Genomic DNA, 25,245 nt, shown 5'->3' with positions numbered 1-25,245 from the left:
AGATTAAACAAATGTGACGTGTCCAAGGGACGCAACTCTGCACAGCGAAACGCAGCGCCTTAGACGACCCGTGCCACCATGTATTGATGAAGATATTGAGGTCGAGAATATTTCTTCATGCTGAGATTTCTGTTCAAGCAGATGGGAGCTAGGAACTAGACATAGTGTTTACTCTCGCGTGTCACATTATCGTGCTTACCGCCGTGCAGCAATATGAATACAAGTGCGTTAGAGTAGAACCATTTCCTCGCTATCCGAATTGGAACGCTATCAGAACTTGATGCGTTTCAGATCCTAGATCACGAAATGATTTCTCTTTTACATGTCACCTTGCTCATCAACAGTCGCTAGCTTCCTGTTGTTCTATTGATTTATTCACAATTACTTAGGCCTAATTATTTTGCTGGTGTACGTTGGATCAATATTGCCGACCAGCGTTTTTCAACCAATCATTTGTCAGCATACCTGCCCATTTTTTTCACAATGTGTCTTTGTGTGGCCTCCGCATCAGTGATATATGAACCGGTTTAGGAAACCAGATATAGCATCTACCCGTGTGGCCATGCATGAATCATTCTACTGTAACACGGCCATGCCTTATAGCGCATCGCATCATAGCGTGTTTTTGGTTTTGTAACCGTTATTGATTTATGTAGATGCAAATGAAACGACAGCTGTTGGTCTTGTTGAGTCAGTCACATTGTGAACGCGGACGGAAAGTGAAGGTTGTAAGAGATATTGTGCAATACTGTCAATAAGTAGTGAGTACGGTACCGGGATACCCCAAGACTGCATTCACTCGCATCCTCAAGTCCCCCATCTCTCACCATGGCTACGACAACGCTGGCTGTTGTGTGCTTCCTGTATAGTCTACATCTCATGGTGCTAGGTGAGTTCAACTACGGCAATACAGTGTTAGAACTAAACTCAAACCTTTACTGATCTTTACTGGGCTAGCCCGGCTGAAGGTAACACGCCCTTGTAATCTAGCGGAGAGCTGCGATAGGGTCCTTCAGTCAAAACATAGCTAGGGTCATGTTTAGACTGTTGGATTACATCGCAGCTCTCGGTTTCATTGTAATGTTAATAGGGACATGTGTACTAGTTCAGGGGATTCGCCGATGCTACGTTGATGATACTGTGTTATCTAACTCTGGATTTTGGAGCACCTTTAGAATACAGTACCACATTAGTCTGGTCATTTTGGTCGAAATAAATGGCCAACCTCAAGAAAATTGCAACAGAATTAATTCATACTTTATGTTATTTGGTAGCATGTCAGCTTTCAGGAAAAAAAGGTCTACCAAAATCAACTCATGGGAATGACCTTTCTCAAGGTCACAAGACATAGGCCTTATATAATTCGTATTTTCGTATTCTTTGATATTTGTAGGAAGGAAGAGATTCAAATTTATTATAGTTTTCTTTCTAATATAACTAAATTTAAGAACAATCTGGGTATACAACTTTTATTTTTACTTTCTAAAAAATATCACAGGGACAATTTAATTCATTAATAGTTCAAGGTCAAATAGAGGACATATATGAAGAGTGGCCGAGAAGTTAAATGTTGCCATAGATTTTCAAGTATTGGAATAAAGTCATACATATTATATTCAAATGTAAGATAATCACACTTCATATATCATCTTAAGAACTTAATGTACTTATTGTGGAAGAAACCACCTTATTGTGTGTGTGTGTGTGTGGGGGGGGGGGGGGGACAGTCATACATAGCCATTAATAATTGTAGCCGGTGACAGTCTGAGGTAACAATGAGCAAGCCTCCAAGCCTCCGACGGAAATATTTGCTATTTTATGTTATTTGGATGCAAGTTTTGTCGTTTATATAATTCCAAAGACAATGGATTTTGATAAGTCAAGTGTCCTTCAATACAAGTTTTACAATTTCGTACAAGTAATACTATTTTGTCCGTAGAATGTTCCTTTGATTGAGACTCTGCCCGATTTGTCACTCGCGTACAAGGGGAAATGAATATCATTTGTTCCAGTATACTTGTTTTAGATTTGAAAGAAAATTATTACCAAACTATTGTCGTATAAATCCCAACTTTTATAAACTACGATGCTTATTCACAACTACTGATAGTTGAACACTCATTCGTTTAAGCAAGTATATTGGTTGCATATTTCAGAAGTTACTTTTGTTGTTGTTGTATAATGCCGCACTCAGCAATATTGCAGCTATATGACGGCGGCCAGTAAATAATCGAGTCTGGACCAGACAATCCAGTGATTGACATCATGAGCAGCGATCCACGCAATTGGGATCGATGACATGCATCAACCAAGTCAGCGAGCCTGACCACCCGATCCCGTTAGTAGTCGCCTTTAACGACAAGCACAGTCGCCTTTTACTGCAAGTATATATGATACTGTGATGTTGTTGTGCTAGATGTAAATAATATAACGTAGCTGTAGTTTCGAAAGATAATCCAGTAATAAAACACTTACAGAACAATAATCATCTTTAATGTCAATTATATCATGTATGCTATTTCTCATATCACTTTAATACATTGTAATTTGTATGTGTATCATGTTTGGGAGAGGCATTCAGATAAGCAAAATTTGCTTGTTTGCCAATCCCTCCACTTTATGGAAATAAATATGTTAATATCATAAAGAACTGAAACTTGGTACCGCATGGGTAGTTGGCCGACTATAGTCTATTCTGGTGAAAGGGGCCGCGGCGAAACTCATGTCAGCCGGTTATCTATTACTGTCGCTGATACGCTGAGTGAACACAGGCTATACTGACTATAGATTCATTTATTTTAGTGAGCGAATCTATTCAATTTGAGTATAAGTACAAGATAATTATAGACTATTGCATAGCATAGCAATATGGCAAACGCTCAAGTGAGTGAGTGAGTATGGTTTTACGCCGCTTTTAGCAATATTCCAGTTATATCAGGGCGGGGGGCACCTGAGTGAGTGAGTTGGGTTTGACAGTATTCCAGTTATATCACGGCGTGTCAGCTTAATGTGGAAGGAAAGCCCGAAGTGATGCAGGTCTTAGACGTTTACCTCTTCGGTGAAACCCACGAGCACGGGTATGGTGCTGACAAACCTAGAAACGTTATCGGGGCGAACAGGGATTCGAACCCACAATCATAGGTTTCTGGAGTGCCCAAAGGACGCAACTCTGCACAGCGAATCGCGGCGCCTTAGACGATTGGGCCACCCGTGCCCCCGAGAGCAATCTCATTAAAATCAGATCAGAAATTTAAAACTGATAAGAAGAACACTCTGGAATGGCTTATAGATGGCCTAGATTGTATGGATATAATCATAAAACCCGTAACTGTCGTTCGGAATACCCCGTGTCAAATATTTCGTGGTTGCATGATTAGAAAACACATTCCTACTGTCACTTTCATGATCTGGTAAGCGACGCTCTGATTGGTCGGATGAAAGGTCGTTCTGACGCGACCCCTAATGGGATGTCCTCAGATCTTTGTTTGGCGATAGCGAGTATAAAGATTTGACTTTAATGAGATTGCCCCGAGGGACACCAGAAATGGGCTTCACGCATTGCACCCATGTGGGGAATCGAACCCGGGCCTTCGGCGAATAAACACACAAGTGCCTCGCTGTATTCCAAACAATCTTTGGGGACAGTATTTGGTCTACTCCTGCTACAAATTTAGTTTCAAGTCAAGAAACGGAGACAGAATCCACTGGCGCTGTTGTCTGAGATCATGCCGTTCCAGAATGGTAGCCGTAATTCTGAAAGAAGAAAAATGTCTTACAGCATCGTGCCAAAAGAGAGTAAAGTTGTTTAAATTCCTATATATTTCAAGTAATAACATCTGCATTTGCTGAATTTTCCTGGTTCCGTTTTTCACCAATTTCCCAGACAAAAAAAAAGTTACAAGCCGGTTAAAAGAGTTAATTTTGTGATTTTAAACAGTAAAACAAATTCACTCAAGACGAGAAATGTCAATATCGGGTGTTTTAGAAATAGGTAACTTGTTCCGATATCAATATTGTCAAGATTGGTTGTAAAACGTAATGAATTTAATGAATTGCAAATTACGTACGCATTACGCAACTGATTATACATCATGTCACTCATGGGCTTCCATACATTTTTTATTTTATCAAAGAGGGTCCACTTTTCGATATAATTTTTCACATATTTATGTTTCTAACAATTGTAACAATGTTGGATGAATTTATAAAAGACAGGAATATGGTTATCGGTCGTGTTTGACACACATGTTCTCTGCTGGTGCAGCCCTAGTTACATAGCAGACGACGCTACACAATTTATGGTTGACGGGCATGTTAGAAGTATATTGGAAGCCAACTGCTATTATTTTCATCATTATTAATTACATTTTTAAATAAATGTTTATTTGTCAACTTACCATGAAATAATACGGCTCCGTTAGCGTTGTTTTTTTCTGAATATTTTCCAAGGCACTAGCAGGATCACTACGAATTATCTCCCTTTGCGAGCTCTTCTTGATGTACGGCGGCCCGTAGATGCTATATTCTCCTCGTTGGTTTTTATCTTTTTTGATGCGGGAATTAACCATTTTCCCCGAAGGTTGATTTTGGTAGACTTTTTGATACAAACTCAAATACATTCAATTAAAAGGAAACAGTCGTAAAATATTCTGCAATTTTCTTGAGGTTAAATTACAGAATGACCAGACTACATGTACAACTTCTCGTGAGGACGATCTCTGTCGTAGGTCACGTGTCTCAAAGACAAGCAACCAGCTTCTGTGGGCTTTTGTCCTATTTCGTTATCTTCATGTACAAGAGTGGTGAGGAATGAGCCGATATGGGGAGAACAGGGTACGGCTCTTGGGATGTAATAATTCTCTGGGTGATTTTTGTGACAGAAAAGTGTGATCTGGAACACTGTATGGATAATGTGGATAACTGTTAGGAACAAGGGAGGCATGAGCATTGCTAGTGACGACACAAGGGTGAGTTCGCTTTTGAATCAGTACTGAAAATATGTAGCTGGTGAAAGTGGCTTGTGTGAATGTTCCAGGACAGTTTCCAATAGCCAAAATATTCGACACTTAACCATTTCATCCTATTTTCTCGACGTTTTTGTGTGAAGAATATTAGGAGCAGCTATAGAACCAATGATAGGTCACTATAAACAGGTACCTTACCCAAATGATAGTAAAGGGTGATTAATCGTATAGGGGATCCAAGGGCTAAGGATAGCGTTCGGGGTAACCTGCACTAACACAGGCGACATTTGGATGTGTTCAGCGCCAATATAATATTTAAGGACCGAACAGATAATATATGTATATTAGTTCCTATTTATCATCATTTTAGCCACTTGAATTACGAAAGAACAAAATAAAAAATATATAGCCGCAGGCTATATTTTGTGAACAAATATTCAAAACTCTCAACATCGCTGGGCCTATTCAATGACATTGCGTGTAGAGATGATAGATCACTGGGTGGAGCTTATGCACACTCGATGACCCCTAACGTCACAGGGCATTGTTTCGTAGGTGTGACTGGCAAAAAAACAAACTAAGAATTACGTCATAGGGTATTGTGACGTGTTTGAAAAGTTTGTGGTACTGTATTCTAAAGGTAGGCCAATTTTTTAAAGACCCGTGGACATCATGAACATAGTTGTCACGTGTGCTATCTCGGCTGACCAATCAGACTCGACACCTATGTGAAACACCTGAAGCGAACTTATGTGGTCAGTTGGGAAACGAAATTGGGTCATAATATCACAAAATGCTGTATATATTTTAAAATATTAGATTGTTACAAAGACACGTGACATTGGACAAGTTGTTTTTGTTCCTTTATGTGGAAATCTGCGGACACATTTCTCAAACAAGGTAACTGCCTGATATTACACATATAACTTTTGTCGGCTGTAATTACGATTTTTGCATTTTGTTTTCATACATTTGCTGTAGCAAGAACACGGGAGGCCTCAACGGCAATTGATCAAATTGTTCCATACACATATCACATATCCGGCAATCAGTTGTTCCAAAGTGCTTCACTTATAGTTATTATTATTTTACATATACGTAGTAAAATCTGGAACTGAAATACCTCGATGTTGCAATATTTTATATCCGATAAAATATTGGTTTCAGATATTATTCATCCGATCATTGCATCAATATTCTTTGAAGTATTTTTTATTGTGTATTTTTTTAACCGAATCACCAGTAGATTGGTAGAAAATATGTACAGCTGATTGCTATATCCAGCTTAGTTCACGAGAAAATACACTCGTAAAATTATAATTCTGCATATAAAACATTGCCTAGCAGAACGGAAAATACAATTTAAATGGTAAATCATCATGTTTAGTGCTAATTTATCTGAATTTCACATTTTCTATTGATGAAGAGTGTTATCACTTTGTCATTATATCAGAGGAATATGTAGGTTTTTGATATTCAATGTTGACCGATATTTCCATCCCTTTCGAGTCGTACATGCATTAATCAACAACGAAACACATGTCAGTTTGGCTGCAGCCCTTACTGTATACCTTTGTTATGATATACGGCTTCTCATTCTTCGATCCTCCAATAGGTGTCGCTTCACACATCGCAGCGAGAATAGCACCGAACACAAGTCGAGCCAATTGAAAGTATAGTCCATAATAAGGAATTTTGAATCCATGAAGACAATGCCGATCCATATATACAAACTTTCCAAATTGGAGTGTTGTTTCCCTTTAACGCTAGGTACTATGTGTGTCTTCTGGCCATACTTCTACTTCATTCCAGGTGACGACGTGAAGGAAGTGAAGACGTGTACCTCCGATGCCAATACTACATTCAGTATCACCTGCCAGGAACAGGAGATGATGTATTTCCTCTATACAAATTTGCAAGATATGACAGACGATTGTAAGTCTGGCAGCTGCTCTTTCCGACTCTCCGTCAGTACTGACAGTGACTGCACCGGTGTCAGAGCGTGTGAGAAGACAGTGAGGAAAAGCTGGGGAGATGGCAGTTGTAACAAGACGACCAACTTCTATCAACCTACGTTATTATATGAGTGTATTTCTGGTATGTATTGTCTGCATATTGCTTTATTTGTTTGATTGTCACCCACTCAGCCTGGTCACACACTCAGCCAGGTCACACACTCAGCCAGGTCACACACTCAGTCAGGTCACACACTCAGTCAGGTCACACACTCAGTCAGGTCACACACTCAGCCAGGTCACACACTCAGGTCACACACTCAGCCAGGTCACACATGCAGTAAGGTCACACACTCAGTCAGGTCACACACTCACTCACTCACACACATGCAGTCAGGTCACACACTCAGCCAGGTCACACATGCAGTCAGGTCACACACTCAGCCAGGTTACACACTCAGGTCACACACTCAGCCAGGTCACACATGCAGTAAGGTCACACACTCAGTCAGGTCACACACTCACTCACTCACACACATGCAGTCAGGTCACACACTCAGCCAGGTCACACATGCAGTCAGGTCACACGTTCAGCCAGGTCACACACCCACAAACTCACACACATGCAGACAGATCACACACCCACTCACTCACACACATGCAGTCAGGTCACACACTCAGCCAGGTCCCACGCTCAGTCATGTCACACATGCAGTCAGGTCACTAACTCAGCCAGGTCACACACTCAGGTCACACACTCAGCCAAGTCACACATGCAGTAAGGTCACACACTCAGTCAGGTCACACACTCAGCCAGGTCACACACGCAGTCAAGTCATACACCCAGTCAAGTCACACATGCAGTCAGGTCACACATGCAGCCTGGTCACACACGCAGTCAGGTCACACACTCAGCCAGGTCACACACATGCAGTCAGGTCACACATGAAATAAGGTCACACACTCAGTCAGGTCACACAACCACTCACTCACATACATGCAGTCAGGTCACACACTCAGCCAGGTCACACATGCAGTCAGGTGACACGCTCAGCCAGGTCACGTGCACACATGCAGTCAGGTAACACACTCAGCCAGGTCACACATGCAGTCAGGTCACACACTCACTCACTCACAAACATGGAGTCAGGTCACACACTCAGCCAGGTCACACATGCAGTCAGGTCACACACTCAGCCAGGTCACACACCCACTCACTCATACACATGCAGTCAGGTCACACACTCAACCAGGTAACACACTCAGTCAGGTCACACACTCAGTCAGGTCAAACATGCAGTCAGGTCACTTTCTCAGCCAGGTCCCACACTCAGGTCACACATTCAGCTAGGTCACACACTCAGTCAGGTCACACATTCAGTCAGGTCAAACACGCAGTCAGGTCACACACTCAGCCAGGTCACACACTCAGTCAGGTCACACATGAAGTAAGGTCACACACTCAGTCAGGTCACACACCCACTCACTCACATACATGCAGTCAGGTCACACACTCAGCCAGGTCACACACTCAGTCAGGTCACACACTCAGCCAGGTCACACACTCACTCACTCACACACATGCAGTCAGGTCACACACTCAGCCAGTTCACACATGCAGTCAGGTCACACGCTCAGCCAGGTCACACACCCACTCACTCACACACATGCAGTCAGGTCACACACTCAGTCAGGTCACACACACACTCACTCACACATATGCAGTCAGGTCACACGCTCAGTCAGGTCACACACCCACTCACTCACACACATGCAGTCAGGTCACACGCTCAGCCAGATCACACATGCAGTCAGGTCACACGCTCAGCCAGGTCACACACTCAGTCAGGTCACACGCTCAGCCAGGTCACACGCTAAGTCAGGTCACACACTCAGTCAGGTCACACACTCAGCCAGGTCACACACTCAGTCAGGTCACACACTCAGTCAGGTCACACGCTCATCCAGGTCACACACTCAGTCAGGGCACACACTCAGTCAGGTCACACACTCAGCGAGGTCACACACTCAGTCAGGTCACACACTCAGTCAGGTCACACACCCACTCACTCACACACATGCAGTCAGGTCACACACTCAGTAAGGTCACACACCCACTCACTCACACACATGCAGTCAGGTCACACACATGCAGTCAGGTCACACACGCAGTCAGGTCACACACTCAGCCAGGTCACACACATGCAGTCAGGTCACACATGAAATAAGGTCACACACTCAGTCAGGTCACACACCCACTCACTCACATACATGCAGTCAGGTCACACACTCAGCCAGGTCACACATGCAGTCAGGTGACACGCTCAGCCAGGTCTCACATGCAGTCAGGTCACACACTCAGCCAGGTCACACATGCAGTCAGGTCACACACTCACTCACTCGCAAACATGGAGTCAGGTCACACACTCAGCCAAGTCACACATGCAGTCAGGTCACACACCCACTCACTCATACACATGCAGTCAGGTCAAACACTCAGCCAGGTCACACACTCAGTCAGGTCACACACTCAGTCAGGTCACACATGCAGTCAGGTCACTTTCTCAGCCAGGTCACACACTCAGCTCACACATTCAGCTACGTCACACACTCAGTCAGGTCACACATTCAGTCAGGTCACACACGCAGTCAGGTCACACACTCAGCCAGGTCACACACATGCAGTCAGGTCACACACTCAGTGACACATGAAGTAAGGTCACACACTCAGTCAGGTCACACACCCACTCACTCACATACATGCAGTCAGGTTACACACTCAGCCAGGTCACACACGCAGTCAGGTCACACACTCAGCCAGGTCACACACTCACTCACTCACACACATGCAGTCAGGTCACACACTCAGCCTGGTCACACACGCAGTCAAGTCATACACCCAGTCAAGTCACACATGCAGTCAGGTCACACATGCAGCCTGGTCACACACGCAGTCAAGTCACACATGCAGCCTGGTCACACACACAGTCAGGTCACACCCACAGTGAATTCACATACACAGTCAAGTCACACATGCAGCCTGGTCACACACACAGTCAGGTCACACACACAGTCAGATCCCACAGGTCCCACACTCAGCCTGGTCACACACGCAGTCAAGTCACACATGCAGTTAGGTCACACATACTTGGACAGGTCACACACTCAGCCTGGTCACACACGCAGTCAAGTCACACATGCAGTCAGGTCACACACACTGTCAAGTCACACATGCAGGCTGGTCACACACACAGTCAGGTCACACACACACAGTCAGGTCACACACACAGTCAGATCCCACAGGTCCCACACTCAGCCTGGTCACACACGCAGTCAAGTCACACATGCAGTTAGGTCACACATACGTGGTCAGGTCACACATACGTGGTCAGGTCACACACTCAGCCTGGTCACACACGCAGTCAAGTCACACATGCAGTCAGGTCAAACACGCAGTCAGGTCACACATGCAGTCAGGTCACACACTCAGGTCATAAACTCAGCCTGGTCACACACGCAGTCAGGTGACACACTCAGCCAGACAGACACTGTTAGCAAACATATGGCTGGACATTATTTGGCACTAAATACTAAATGGGTCAGTCACTCAGGGAGTGTATTTCTATAATGATAAAAATATTATTAGCCTTGTGTATTTCTGTATTTTATATACAATATATACTCACACGCAAAAGAAACGCAAGTCGAGTATGCAGTCTACATGTTATTTATTTAAAGACAAGAAATACTAATAGGGCAAGATTGACAAAAATTTGACTGAAAACAGTTTAATGGATTTAAAGGCAGATGACATAAGTGGGTTTTTTCAAATGTTAAGGGCTTACACAGTTTCGGGTCAATACCATAAATGTCAGTAAATACCTGGTGTGACCACCATTAGCATTGATCACTGCCACACATCTCCTGTACATTGAGTGGATCAGACGATTTGTGAAGGCCCTAGGGATCCTCCTGCCCACATCCAGAGCAGCTGTGCGTAGTTCATCGGCAGTTGTAGGGACTGGGGGCACATTGTGCAGACGCCTTTGAACCTCATCCCACAAGTGTTCGATGGGGTTCAGATCAAGGCTGAGGGCTGGCCACGGTAGAACACAGATGTGTTGTTGCAGACACTGCAAACACGAAAACGTCGTTTTTTTCCGTATATGGTCATTGGACGGAAAAACGACTAAAAATTCATTAAAATTGATTAATTGGTCAGCGTCTAGAAAGTGTCCAGAAAAGGGTCGAGTTTTTCAAGCGTAAAATGGACGGAAAAACGATGCTTTTTGCTCCGCCTTGTACAACTGTTAACGGCCAATCAGATGGCGCTGGTCCCCCGACGCACGTGATGTCCAAGGCTTCCTTTCGGAAGCTTTAGGTTTCGTATTTCTGGGATGCCTTGCTCTAGTATCTGTCGCGCGCAGTGCAGCGAGATTTGCTGATAAGCTAGTTTTAGGATATGTAACATGTTAATGGAATTCAGACACGCGCCAAGAAGTCAAACCAAACAATGTTACTAAGTTTATTGTGGTAACGGCTATGTACAGTTACCCCTATCGGACAATGGGTTGTGTTTCATTTGGTTATAACAATAACTAAGTTTTTAATGTGAAGTTTACTAGATATACGACTTGGACGCGAGGTCGGTCACATGACGTTCTTCACGTGACTGTATTCTTGAAAAGGCGTAAACACTGACTACTTCCACATTCCTGGGGAAAACCCTTGGAATTCCCTGGTACGAATTCATACAGAAGCGTGGTTGCAAGCCCATTTAAGTATACCCTCGCTACAACCCATCCCAGAGAGAAAAAAACACGAAAAATCCAAACTGTCGCAGTGACAATTTACAGAAATCTATGAATTGACCTTAGTATCTGTTTGACACATCTTCACAATCACCTTTCAATGATCGGCCAATTGATCAGTGATGCCAAAGGCTTGAAATAGCCACAGGTTAATTAACAACTTCGAAAATATCTCCCGTCACGTTTATCGTGTCGGCCATTTTGACGTATTGTACTTGATGTAAATGTATTACGACGCTGTCATTGTAATTGACTCACTGAGGTAATTCTGTAAAAGATCTTCTCATCTAATGAGGATATTGTTTAGAATATATTTCTCGTAAACATACTAAAACATATGTTCCTCGCTTTGGGGGGAACTATTTTATTCCGGGGTGGCCCATTTAATCTAGTAGTGAGTCAAGGCACCATGCGTGATCTGTTATTTTATGTGTTTAAATTACGATTTGGGGCGTTAATAAAATACACTGACGCAAGTATATTCTATTCAAATCAATTTTACATATTACATAACATCACTGCACAAAATATGAACAATTGCAGTAACACACTACGGTAATCGCATTAAACATCATTTTCAACTGTACAGTATTTCAGTATTTCAGTTATATCATGGTGTATCAAACTGATGTGGGATAAAAATCCGAAGTGGTTCAGGTCATCCAATGGGTGTTCGGGAAAAGGTGAGCGTATCCTGCCACACAAGTGGCACCCGTCACAAACACATGCAAGGACAAGTCAATTGTTCACCTGAACAAAGCACGGAAACACACAATGATGCCCGTCCTCAGTTTAACCGAGCATGTAAATTATTTTGTCCGTCAAAAACATGGACGAGTATAAACAATATGTTCATTCACGTAATACATGTCATACATTTGACAAAATGTATTGACTCGGAGCATTATTGTTAATCACAGCGTAAGCAGTTGAACTCATCACCCATCCCATTATTGATAACCCTTCTTGAAGATCTATGAAATCAGAAGCTGCAACACTCTATCTTTTAACTGGCATGTCAGACTTCTATTTCATTACTCAGTTTTATTTGCACGGATTACTATGGAAGGGACATTGTCTCGTTGTCGCATTGTCGCATTGACGCCTTTACAAAAACAAGCAAAACGTGTCAAAATTAACAAAAGCGCGACAATTGGCCATTTGTCGCATTGTCGCGTGTTCGCATTGTCGCTCTTTGATAATCCTTTTCTGTATTTTACAAAAGGGCGACGATGCCGTAACGCGACATTTTCAAGGTCAAAATATGTCTCGTTGTCGCATTGTCGCCCCATCACAAATGTGTATAAAAGGCGTAAAGTTCAGTTATTGTTACAGTTAGGAAGTTCAACCTGATAAATGTACGTCTTGAAATGAAAACACAAGTCCGTCCGAGAGTCCATAACGTTTTATTGTGAGCTCTTCTCTAAAGGTGCTTAGTGTTCAACTCCCAGTTCCAAACACGTAGTACCTCCTCAATAATCCACATACCTCCAGTGCAGTGGTCTTCCGGACGATCTTACTCTTGACCGTATTAGACAACTGACGAGTGCACGCCTGACCTATGACCTCGTTGCAACACTCGTGATGTGTTTGCCGAAGGGAGAGGTGTAGGAAATGTGTGCTCCAGCCCAGCGCAGAGCTCGCGACACACTGTATACTGATGTATACAGTGTATTGCAGTTGATATACTGTATACTGCATGTGATATTTATTTGCGGAAATGTTACAACTTTCAAGATTCAAGATTCAATTTGCATATATTTCATATACAACAGACCGCCGTCATATATCACTGGAATACTGCTGAGAGCGGCGTTAAAACAAATTGTTTTCATAATGGAGCGCTGCAGTCATTTAAAATAGAACCATTTACATATGTACAGAAAATATATTATTAACCAGGTCTTTGGGAAAAGATATCAGATTTTTATAAGCAGCCAGCAGAGAATAATGTAAAACATGAGGCCAACTCAAGTCTATAATGATTGGGAAAGTCTAGATTTCCACAGCTCTAGCCTGAAATTAAGAATTGTTCTATGCTCCATTTTAATTGTATTATTTTCATTTTGTAGACATGGATGGACCAACCAGGAAAGAAATTGATGGAATATTAATATCACATGTTACCACTGATCCAGTTAAATTCATCACACAATAATAAATTAGTATTTGACATTACGGCATTTCATTATTAGGGCATGATCATGTACATGTTCACTGTAGTAATGTACACACCAGTCAACTTGATTATAATTTTTATCAAAGTGTAGCGCGGCATCAACGATTACTTTATGATATCCTCACTTGTCATCGATATATTGACATCGAACAATGGACGGCAATTCGAAATTCTTATGGATAGCTTCAATAGGGACAGCGCCGGTGTCAGTACAATTTTCCTAGTTAAAATAAGTATCTACAACATATAATCTGAAGCAGACAAGAACAATATTTTTTTATTAATGCTTACTTTCATTGATAGAATTAAGGCAATCTAGGCTTGCCAAATCGTTCTAGACTTGAGCTGGATTCCTTTTAAATTTATTCTGTATGGTCTGGGAGACGAACGGGCGTCAGTATCGCATGGAGAACTGGGACAGCCTTAATCAGTGTAATCGGATATGTTGTGGAGTTTCGGTTTTGGGCTGTTTGCTGAATATATAGAATTGCGAGTTATGTATACTCTGTATTCTTTCGTCATGGTAGCATATATATTTTCTATGTTGCTTTTTGAATTATCCACAAATAATGAGAACTACAATGTAAACCTCTCTCTGGAGATATGCAATACTACTACTGAAGGGCATATCTGAAAAATGGGACTTCTCGACAAATATTTCTTTCTTAAATACTACCCGTTACAGGCATTCTGATCATTATATCATACTTTGTACAGTTCAAAAGTCAAATAATGGCAAATTGTGTATCTTTCTACATTTTGAATTCATTATATTTTCTGAAATAAAACCTTAGCATCAGATAGTGATATACACGAATATGATCTATACTATTATAAATGAATTATCAATTTCGTATTATGAATTAGATAAACAGAAATATGATAGTAAAACAAATTATTTTAATCTATTCTTGTGAATAGGTAACGAGAGATCTAGGCAACGCACTAACGTAGCCATTTATGAAAAATGAAATATTAAAAGTTTAGGGGTTTGAACATGCACATTGAATGACAGGGAAGAAAGCAACGCAATAATTAAATTATGAATCAAATTATGTTATAAATATAACAGAATATTTAGAAAATATAACTTTAATTTCTCATTGTTGGAAGGTGTTTAATAATTATATAGATTTTGTTTGATTGTTTGTTGTTTAACGCCACACTCAGCAATATACCAGCTATATGACGGTGGTTCGTAAATAATCCAGTCTGGACCAAACAATTTAGTCATTATCATCAAGAGCACCGATCTACGCATTTGGGATACGATGACATGCATCAACCAAGTCAGCGAGCCAAGTCGCCTTCGTACAAGCTTGGGTTGTTGAATGCCTATTCTAACCCGGATCTTCACGGGTATTTTTTTAAATAATAAGGTACAATGAAATTCTGTATATGTCCATAATAAGTGTGTATAAGTAGATGGATAATATGTCCATACACGCCAAGTAAATGGTATATGCATTTAATTTAATTTAAATGCAAATGATTCAATGATGAGTTCTTTCACAAGTTCATATTTCAAGGCATGTATTTATTTGATATTCATAATAACTCCACAAAAGCTACACAATGGCAACAAAACGGTACCAGCATCACAGATACCAATAATACATGAGATACATATAATTACTTTAAAGTTAAAACATGTATCTAAATAGAAAATTAAAAGGATACACTTCCGACATTTTTCGTATTTTGTTTTCGTTTGGAGAGAGAAGTTGTGATTGGTATCTGATGGGTGCAAACAGGTGTTCCCTTCCGCCCAGGCCTTGCGGCAATGCTATAGCCCAAAATGAAACAAGCCTTGTTCAACAGGTTCAGACTCAAATTTCTATCCCACTTGGGCTCCTTTTAAATTTAAATATAATTTCTCGTGTCGATATGTGTCAGAAGAAATGAAATATTACAGCACTGGTGAATAGGTTATATGCGCATGTCAGCGTCGATCCTATAATATCATTTTATGCAAAATACATATATACTGATGAATTAAGGTAGTAATACTACGCAAATATATGTCCAGATGCATACATCAGTATCATCTCGTGATCTTAATTCGTGCTTTGAGCCCATTTTCTACCGGAGATTCTGGGGTGTTACATCACACCAGAAAGCCAGGTCCAAATTCAAGTCATAATTTCATGGTCCGTCTTGTATGTTGGAAATCAATATCGCAATATGGCTAAACATTGCTGAACGTGGTATTAACCCGATTACTCACATAATTATTCCATTTTCTACAGTCATCTACGAACACTGTACTATCTTTAAGGAGGTATATCCATACATATATGTCCACATTTATATGTATAAAGCAAGTCGTCCTGCACTCTTCCTTAAAAGATAAATGTTAAGCATTTCCTCTGTGTGGATTTATATAATGTAATATCGTTTTAATGTAATGCTGATGCAGTAAACGTACCACAGACCTGATGCTAGAATAACATCTAATTTCTGAAATGAACATATTTTACAGAAAAAAACAGTTGTTTAAACAATACTTATAAAATATAAGAACAAGGAGCCAAGAGCCAAATATTGGGCTGTGTTGGACATATTTGTTTCGGGGTCTTATGACAGACAAACCTGATGCCTTTAAGTATAAAGATAAGTAAGTATAGATGTTGTACATATTCAAATATGTTCGTCATTAACCCAGCCTTGAAAAATATTGAAAGATGAGTGGTAACTATTTATGCCATTATTTCAAATTAGAATGAGAGCACATTAGGAAAGCATGGTACTTTAATATACGTATCTTGTTAACCCAATATACTTTTTTAAGTAAGAGCAGCATGTATATGGAGAGTATATGTTTGGTGCGTGACTTATCACACAGTACTTTCAGAAAGTGTGCATATTCTGTTTATCGGCAATAAATAACATAAGACGATTCATACGGGTAAATACGATTTACTTCAGAACTAGTATAGATTATTTAAGGTTAGGGGGAAATGTATGTAATTAACAGAACTTTGGCCGGGTTTGAAGGATTTGGGTCCTGGCTTGGGCTTTGTGTTGGGCGTGTAGACGGCATTTCCAGGTTTGACGTGTCAATGACAAAAATGATGTCAGATGCAATTCTCTGCCTTTTCGGGTGAACAATTGGCTTGCCTTTGGATGTGTTTGTAGCGGGTGCCACTAGTGGATCGGAATGAGCTCGCGTTTTTGCGAGCATCCAATGTCATCATTTATTATGATGAATCATGAAACATGCTCCTGATGTTGTCGCAATGGTGCAGTTGGCGCTACTTTTGGCAAGGGTTTCTCATGATAATGGAAATGCTTATGTCGCTTTTGTTGACCGATAAACATGAAAAGATATAATGTTAGTGTATATGTAGTTAAGAAACAAACGACGAGTGGGAGTTGTTTATTGTACGATAAACAACGACCGAGACTCGTTTATTTCTATATTAGATATCAACATTACGTACAGCCTCTTTTAGGGTGTTAAATTAGGAAAAAATACACGCTTTACATTATTTACACGTACTTAAATAATGATGATTCCTTGAATAGAATCCGACAGCAGCCATGCTAGATAAATCCATTTTAGGATTTGAGTTTGGTCCCGCATATTCTCACAATTTTCTCGTCAATCATCTGTTAGTACCTTTTCTCCCAATACCGATTGTCATATCACTCTCACTTTCGGATTCTCCAGCAACATTTATTGGGAACAACTCACTAGACACATACCTCTCAAAAATAAGGTCAAATTTACAAATTTTACTCTTCAAGTTGCGAGTGCATGTTCGAATCTCAATAAATGACGTCATGATAGAACAATTTTTATCGTGAAATAAATATCGCTTCCTTCTTTGTTCTTTGTTATTTATCGCGTAGCTATCTTATATCATCAAATGCCAATTTCTAATTGCTTTATCATGACGTATCCGTGTCATGTAGCAATAACACACACAAATATCGTTGACTTCGACGTTGAATAGTGTCATGAAATATGATTATCCTCTTGTGTGCAATATTTCTGGTTGATAAATCTAACATATTCTTACTTTAAGAATAGCGACTATACATTATTATATATCCCTTATCAGGTCTCTGTAACATTTGCAAAATGATACAAATATAAAAATACAACTGAACCTAAATGTAATGTTTTAATATCCTTACGTTGCTGAGTGCAGCATTTAACAACAAACAAACAAAACATAATATCTTTAAGAATTATGTTAACAATTCCGATGCTAAAAATAGTCTCACAATCTCCATACCTCTTTCTCTCTATGAAAACATAATAACTTTTTTTTTTAATAATCTGAAGGAATAATAATGGCAATACTATCATAATTATCATCATTATTTATGTTACTTATCCTCAAGTGAAGTAGTCCTCCACATTATACATTCAGTGAAGAAGCCCATGAACATATGAACTATGTAACCTACATTCATGGAAATTAGATGAACAGTTGAAGTTAGCATTTGATATTATTCGGTCGAACGTCTATTCTATTCGTGAAGAACATTTCACGTGGGACCAACAGAGGGAATTATGACTATCGACTTGCTAATTATTTTTTATATTCATGCCAGCTCAAACGATCTATTGGCTTGATTTATTGTTATGGTATCCACAAAATAAGTAGGATCCGATTTTTTCCGTTTTTGTTGAAATAAAACTGAATAATATTTGCTGTTTAATATCAAAGTTTGCCAAATTGTTACAAAATGTTTGCCCACAGCAAGGCTACGTATCCCCAAAATATTGTGCTAGGAACAGTATCACTGGACTGAGGGAGGGCGGTATTCCTCCTTGTGGGTCACCTGCTTGGCAATATGGGACAGGAAAACTGCAGGGGGTGAGGGCAGTTAAGTTGATGGTACAGACAGATAAGAGAGATCATTTTACAAATGTGAAACCTCAGTCCACAAAGGAAGAGGCGAAAGCTGAAACTTGGTGAGGTTTACAGAACAAAGGCAGTTACTTCTAGTTTCTTACAGACTCTCGAAGATACTTTTAATAAAACAATTAATGCGTGTGTGTGTGTGTGTGCGTGCGTGCGTGCGTGCGTGCGTGCGTGCGTGCGTGTGTGTGTGTGTGTGTGTGTGTGTGTGTGTGTGTGTGTGTGTGTGTGTGTGTGTGTGTGTGTTTGTGTGTGTGTGTGTGTGTGCGTGTGTGTGCGTGTGCGCGTGTGTGTTTGCGTGCGTGCGTGCGTGTGTGTGTGGGGGGGGGGGGGGGGGGGCGTGGGGGTGAGATTGGGGGGATAGATGATAGATTTAGCAACAAGTAAGGTCATCTTGAGTGGGAGGGTATTCACCGATGGATTAGCATATGAACTATGATTCTCTTTAGGCAGAAAATGAGGATCCACGATGCTCGACCTGGTAGAAGTTTGTTATCAAACCTCACAGCATTGGTTTTTTTGACTGACTGTAGCGTCAAAACAAACTCATTCATTTACTTGAACTGAATGTTCATCTTAATTGTTATGGATAGTCACGGAGCCATGATCCAGAGTGCAGGGTGTCATTAGATAGACATAAACTAAGTAATAATAGGATTACCAGAAAAACGGGGTTTTACACACAAGCCAATAAACATCGCTCATTAACACCAGAGTAAGTCAGTACAAGAACGAAAACTGCCCCATAATTATGTATAACATGCTTGTCGGGTATTGCTACATATATATGTGAAAACAAAGTTATTAAAATGAAGAGCAAAAGTGATGAAAGCTAACAATAAACGTGTATACGTGTTATATCGTCACTGCAAAAATAATGATTGTTTGTCTTTAGTATTAACATTAAAATACGTTATATCTGTATTAGCGTTATTGTCTTTGTTCCACCGGTGAGTCAGCGTTAGCCGTACTATCTCGTAGTATAATTGTATTTCTGAAGACATCAAGATACAGTTTTTTTACGATACATCACGTCTGCACTAGCGCTTGATAACAGCCTTGTGTTTGGGTGTTTCAGTGGTTTAAATCGCTGCTCTTGATATTGTTGATTAAACTTTGATACTATGAACAATATTATGTTATGTGAGAGGATGACTTTAGAACGGTAACATACTAATAGTATATAGGATGACATAAACAGAACAATGAGAAGTTCGACCAGATTAGTGTATAGGCAACATTTAATAATTAAAATAATTACATTCAACAACTCCCCTTTTAAGTCCATTTTCCTGACTTATAAGTAAATGCAAGAACAATCGGCCGGAATACAATGTATAGTTCTTGTCCACTTCCATATGACTATATAGCATACAATAAGCTATCGGATCCCGTTTAGATCGGTTTCGGTGGCAGCCTAGATAGCCATAGAATAGTTTCATCTTGGAATCTCCCATATCACTGGGGATACTCTTCAATTTAAATGGAGTTACTCATTACGATTCCGAACCTTCACGTGACTGTGTTTATGAATCATTGTCAAATAGTGGTGACATTAAATCTAGGAAACAATACGCGAAATCGCGCATGCACAGAACGGAAAATTTGGTCAAGGCATTAAGTAATCCGCATGCGCAGAACGATTGATTTCAGTACTTCCGCTAAGCGCTTCGAGTGCAGCGTCAAACGCGGGCCTGTAATCTAACACGCGGGGACTGACCAATGAAAACTGAGAAGTAGAAATACCGGTAGAGGCTGTTGCTTGATTGACAATGTCAATCAAGAAAGGGAGGAGCTTAACGCTATCGTTCTCTCCCAAAAAATTCCGATGTCAAATAACGACGTTATTTGGACGGAAAAACGATGGTTTGAAAACGTCCAAATAACGTCGTTTTTCCGTCCAATGACCATATACGGGAAAAAACGACGTTTTCGAGTTTGCAGTGAGAAAGGCCATGGTAGCTCTGGCAACACGGGGACGAGCGTTGTCCTAATGGAACATGTGTTGTTGATGTTGTGCAAAAAATGGAACAGCGTGGGGTCTGATCACTTGGTCGATATACCGCTAAGCAATGACGCCGTGTCCCCGACCTTGACCAACATTCAGAAAGCATATGGGTCCAAGTCTCGAATTTGGTCCAATCCCTGACCATATCATGACGCTAGGTCCACCCCATGGATCCCTTTCCACAACGTTTCTGTCAGCGAAACGATCACCTCGACGCCGCCAAATTCTGACTCTTCCGTCTGCATGAGAGACACAAAAGCGACTTTCATCAGAGAAGATGACACGCCTCCACTCACGATGACGCCAATTGTGATGACCCTGTGTCCACTGAAGTCGTGCTTGTCGATGCCGTGGTTGGAGAACAGCACGACGTGCTGGTCGGCGACATCTGAGGTTGTTGGAACGGAGACGTCGGATCACAGTGTCCCGACCAATGTGTCGATTATGTGTTCCTATGGTCTGTCGAGCGGAACGGATGTCGCTGGTGTTGATTGGTAATCTGCCGATCTTGTCGAGGTGTGGTGACCCTAGAACGACCGCTCCGAGGAAGGTCATCTGTGGTCTGTCTAGCATTGTATCGATGCAGGAGACGGTAAATTGTGGTTATGTTAATGTTGAAATGACGGGCAACATCTTGGACAGGCTCTCCAGCTTCCAAAGGTCCGATAACCTGGTTTCTCTGAATTTGATTTAGGCGTGGCATTGTTGACCAAGGAGTGGTAGGTCCAAGAATCGGCCACAGTTTTATACCCACTACGGCTCGTGACAGTTCGTGCATTTTCGATATCGCGAGAAATGGGTTCATAATACCCACATATTCATTGAAATGGTGTGTTTGGGCGATTCGTTTTTTATGTTGCGTTTTTACTCGGGGCTTCCAAAATGCAACCAAAAATATTGATAACACCATCAGGCTTCACTACATGCTAAAACCCGTATCAATTTATGGTTCCGTGTTTGTTACCTATTTGCTTAAAACCACTTCGTTTCTTTTGCGTGTGAGTATATTAGGACTAAAAATATGTAATATCTCACTCGGCTAGAAATCTATATATATCGTACGGAAGCATGACCTAGGATATGGGCAAACCCTATTTTTAACATTATACACAACAAAATATTGAGGTCATTCACAAAATGTTTTCTTAGATTTTCAAAGAACCACTAAATGGCATCTTCATAATGAGTTGTGTAATGTGCTGGAGACGGGACAGCTGGGATGGCCTGTGGGGCCCGGGTCCTACTTAGGACCTGACCCGAGTACCCGAGTTACGCTTCCCAGCCTTAATCCACTCACTCACTCACTCAGTGTGTGTTGCTTTCCAGAGAAACCACTTGACATCTGCAGTGTGGGCGGAGTTGCATCCGGGGTGGACAGTTACTTGTATCTGAAGTCTCCAAACTACCCAGGGAACTATACCGCAGACTACCCAAACAAGACCTGCACCTGTGAGATCCGGGGAGCGGGATTGAGCATGCTGATCATTGATGCCCTGATCCTGCCCCGCGCCAACGACACTGACAAATATACCATGACTGCAGGTTCCAACGTCTATCCCTCAGCTGGAGATGTTAACACTGTTGTGGGACACAGATTTTCTGGTGTACGACCATTTTCTGATCGGGAATTGGAGGATGTGAAGCAGGTGCAGTTGGTGTACAATGCCGGAGGGAATGAGAGCCATGACGGCAACCACTTGTGGATGAGAGTGAAGGGTAAGAGGGTTGTGTCACAGAAGGCAGCACATGTTACTGAATGTAGACATTTCTGCACCAAGTTCTTCCGTTAATACTTCTATTATCGAAAAGCAGAGGGAGGTTTCCAAAGAAGGAGCTTTAAGATATTTTAGTTACTTAGAAATGAATTATGCATGATGAATAATTCAAGTTCATGGTTATGTTTTTACGTCAATGTCATTGGGTGTCCTACTACCTTCCTCTTCACCATGATCGTCCGAGAGCGCTGCGGTAGTCTCGCAAAACTTGGCGTGTTCGGGCAGTAAAGTAAGTATTAGAGCCAGAGGTGTCTGCAAATACTTGTGAAAACAGTGCAGTCCCTTCACTGACATTTGCTCAAAGCTACAAGGCCTTAACATATCGACCATGGACTTCCAGATGGGGCGGTGGGGTAGCCTAGCGGTTAAAGCATTCGCTTGTCACACCGAAGGCCCGGGTTCGATTCACCACATCAGTAAAATGTGTGAAATCTGTTTCTTGTGTCCCGCTTCGATATTGCTGGAATATTGCTATAAGCGGCGTAAAACCATACTCACTCACTTACTCCCTCTGCTTCCAAACCTCTTAACAAAATTCTTTAGATCCAACAAAAACCAAATTTCAGGATTATAAGAGTGCAACAGTAACTGACAATGCAATGACTGATGCAGGGTTTTACGAGGCGCACAATCGTGGGTCTATTACGCACAAATATAAAGAATGGATGCAGAAAAACATACTACTGCGTCCCAATGGACGCACAATAACATTCATTAAGAGCAGTTATGGGTGTCTGTTATTTCACCCCTCAATCATGACCACTGTCCACATGATCACTGATTCATTCCAGGCTCTATAGTTTTTATCTGAACGTACAGTATAGATCAAAATTGTAATGCCATAAATATTGATATTTTGCATAGTACACAGAGATTTTCACAGGAGTTGTATAATGATTAACATACTAACAAAATATCTTTCATGAAACACGCACTTATTTACAACCATGTCAATCGTGACTGCATTAAATATTTTCGCTTCTATGGAAGTTTTTTGGTTCAATGTGAGCACTCGCACTCGGTGGTATTTGCTGCCGAAACTTTATTTCTTTTTAGACTGTTCCATTTTGACAAAAAGCGATCCTCTCTAAGGTTTTTCACAACAATTCCAACGAATAAGCACTTCGTTTGAAATGAAAGGCCTACATAATATTCATGATATTCCATCAAAATAAGGAAAGATGTGTTTACATTCAAATGTAATTTTACGTATAATCAAACGCCTGAAACGATGGAGGAATTGGGGTTTAATTTTGTCAAAACATGAAAAATATTAATTAAGTACCTTTTATGAAAATGACTGTGCCCAGTAAGCATTATACATTCAATTCAAGTGTGCCGTTTCCTATTTATGTGTGCCGCGGGAACAATGGCACTCTGTCTAGCCCTGAAATATGGAGAAACATGGCTATAGAGATAACATCAGAATCTGACAATGATGTGACAAAAAGCTGTACTCTGACCTTTGACTTATTTTGACCAACGCGTTTCCAATCAGGGCTACATTGGGAAGGTGTATCCAAGTTTGATAATAAATGTATTTGTTACTTTTTGAGAAAGTGTAACCATAAACCTTATATGTTAATTGTTTCTTTCTCATGACCTTGACCTTTGACCAATTCATGACATGTATCAAAAGAATATTCTCGGATGTCAATGATCTTTTTGTATTAGACATTAGAAAAATGCAGGGGAACAAATTCCCAAAAAATCTTAAAGCAGTCCTTTTATTTGGGGAATTAAATATCCCGATATGCTGTGGAAGTGAACATGATTCACAGTTAGTGGGAAGGAAAGTAGTTGTAAGTAATTGTGTAGCCTCATGTAGTGAAGCCAGTCGTGCATGTGACTGATTTGCCTTATTTGCCAAGATTTCAAAAAACGACTCTTGCTCAGAGGTTGTTTGATCAACGTTACAACATTCAATAAAGTAAAGCTTTTATGGGAGCTTTATAGGAGACATGTGGAGGACATTTCCAAACTTTCGCATCAGTGACAAGAGTGATGTCCGATGCAATTCCCTATTTTGACTTGTACCATATGCTACTGTGGTTGTTTTTTTTCAGATGAACCATTGACTTGCCTTTGCATGTGTTTGTGACACCGATAGGGCCGGATACACTCCCCCTTTCGCGAACACCTGGTATCATCACTATTTGATAGTGATTCATAAACACATGCCCATGACATAATCGGAATCGTACAATCGACCCTGCAACCTCGATTTCTATTGGATATGGAAAGGGTTTTGTAGCTTTATCATTTTAACAACTTATGAAGCAATGAATAACATGAGGATCATATATTATGTTATGAATGTCGAATGTACTTTTGTATATGTTGTAGGCACATCAGCCACAACCGTGTCTTGCAATGGAGCTCCACATCCAAGCACACCTGCCCCAACCAACACAGTCAGCCCAACCAACAAAGCCGCTCCAACCTACACCGGTATGTCCAACACACGTTCCTGCTTCAATAGTCATGCTTTACCTCAACCGAAGTAGGGGCGGACAGGTAACCTACTGGTTAAGTGTTTGCTCGTCACACCGAAGACCCAGGTTCGATTCCTGACATGGGTACGATGTATGAAGCCCATTTCTGGTGTCCCCCGCCGTGATATTGCAGGAATATGGCTAAAAGCTCAACCTGAGTATCTGCGTGGCAGCACCGACA

The 25,245-nt window shown here is 41.0% G+C and overlaps 1 protein-coding gene across 1 annotated transcript in view; it reads left to right on the top strand.

Annotated features, from left to right (window-relative positions):
* The first annotated feature begins 493 nt into the window (after positions 1–493).
* Positions 494–25,245, top strand: part of LOC124137325 — a 44,001-nt gene continuing 19,249 nt past the window's right edge. The window contains exons 1-4 of the mRNA XM_046503583.2: positions 494–889; positions 6,777–7,061; positions 22,121–22,510; positions 24,916–25,020. Of these exons, the coding sequence (XP_046359539.2) occupies positions 829–889; positions 6,777–7,061; positions 22,121–22,510; positions 24,916–25,020 (841 nt within the window). The 5' untranslated portion in view covers positions 494–828. The remainder of the gene's footprint in view (positions 890–6,776; positions 7,062–22,120; positions 22,511–24,915; positions 25,021–25,245) is intronic.

This window comes from Haliotis rufescens, unplaced genomic scaffold (assembly GCF_023055435.1).
Source record: "Haliotis rufescens isolate VD_foot unplaced genomic scaffold, xgHalRufe1.0.p SCAF_26, whole genome shotgun sequence".
Lineage (NCBI taxonomy): Eukaryota > Metazoa > Mollusca > Gastropoda > Lepetellida > Haliotidae > Haliotis > Haliotis rufescens.
This window is presented reverse-complemented; position numbering and strand designations above follow the sequence as displayed.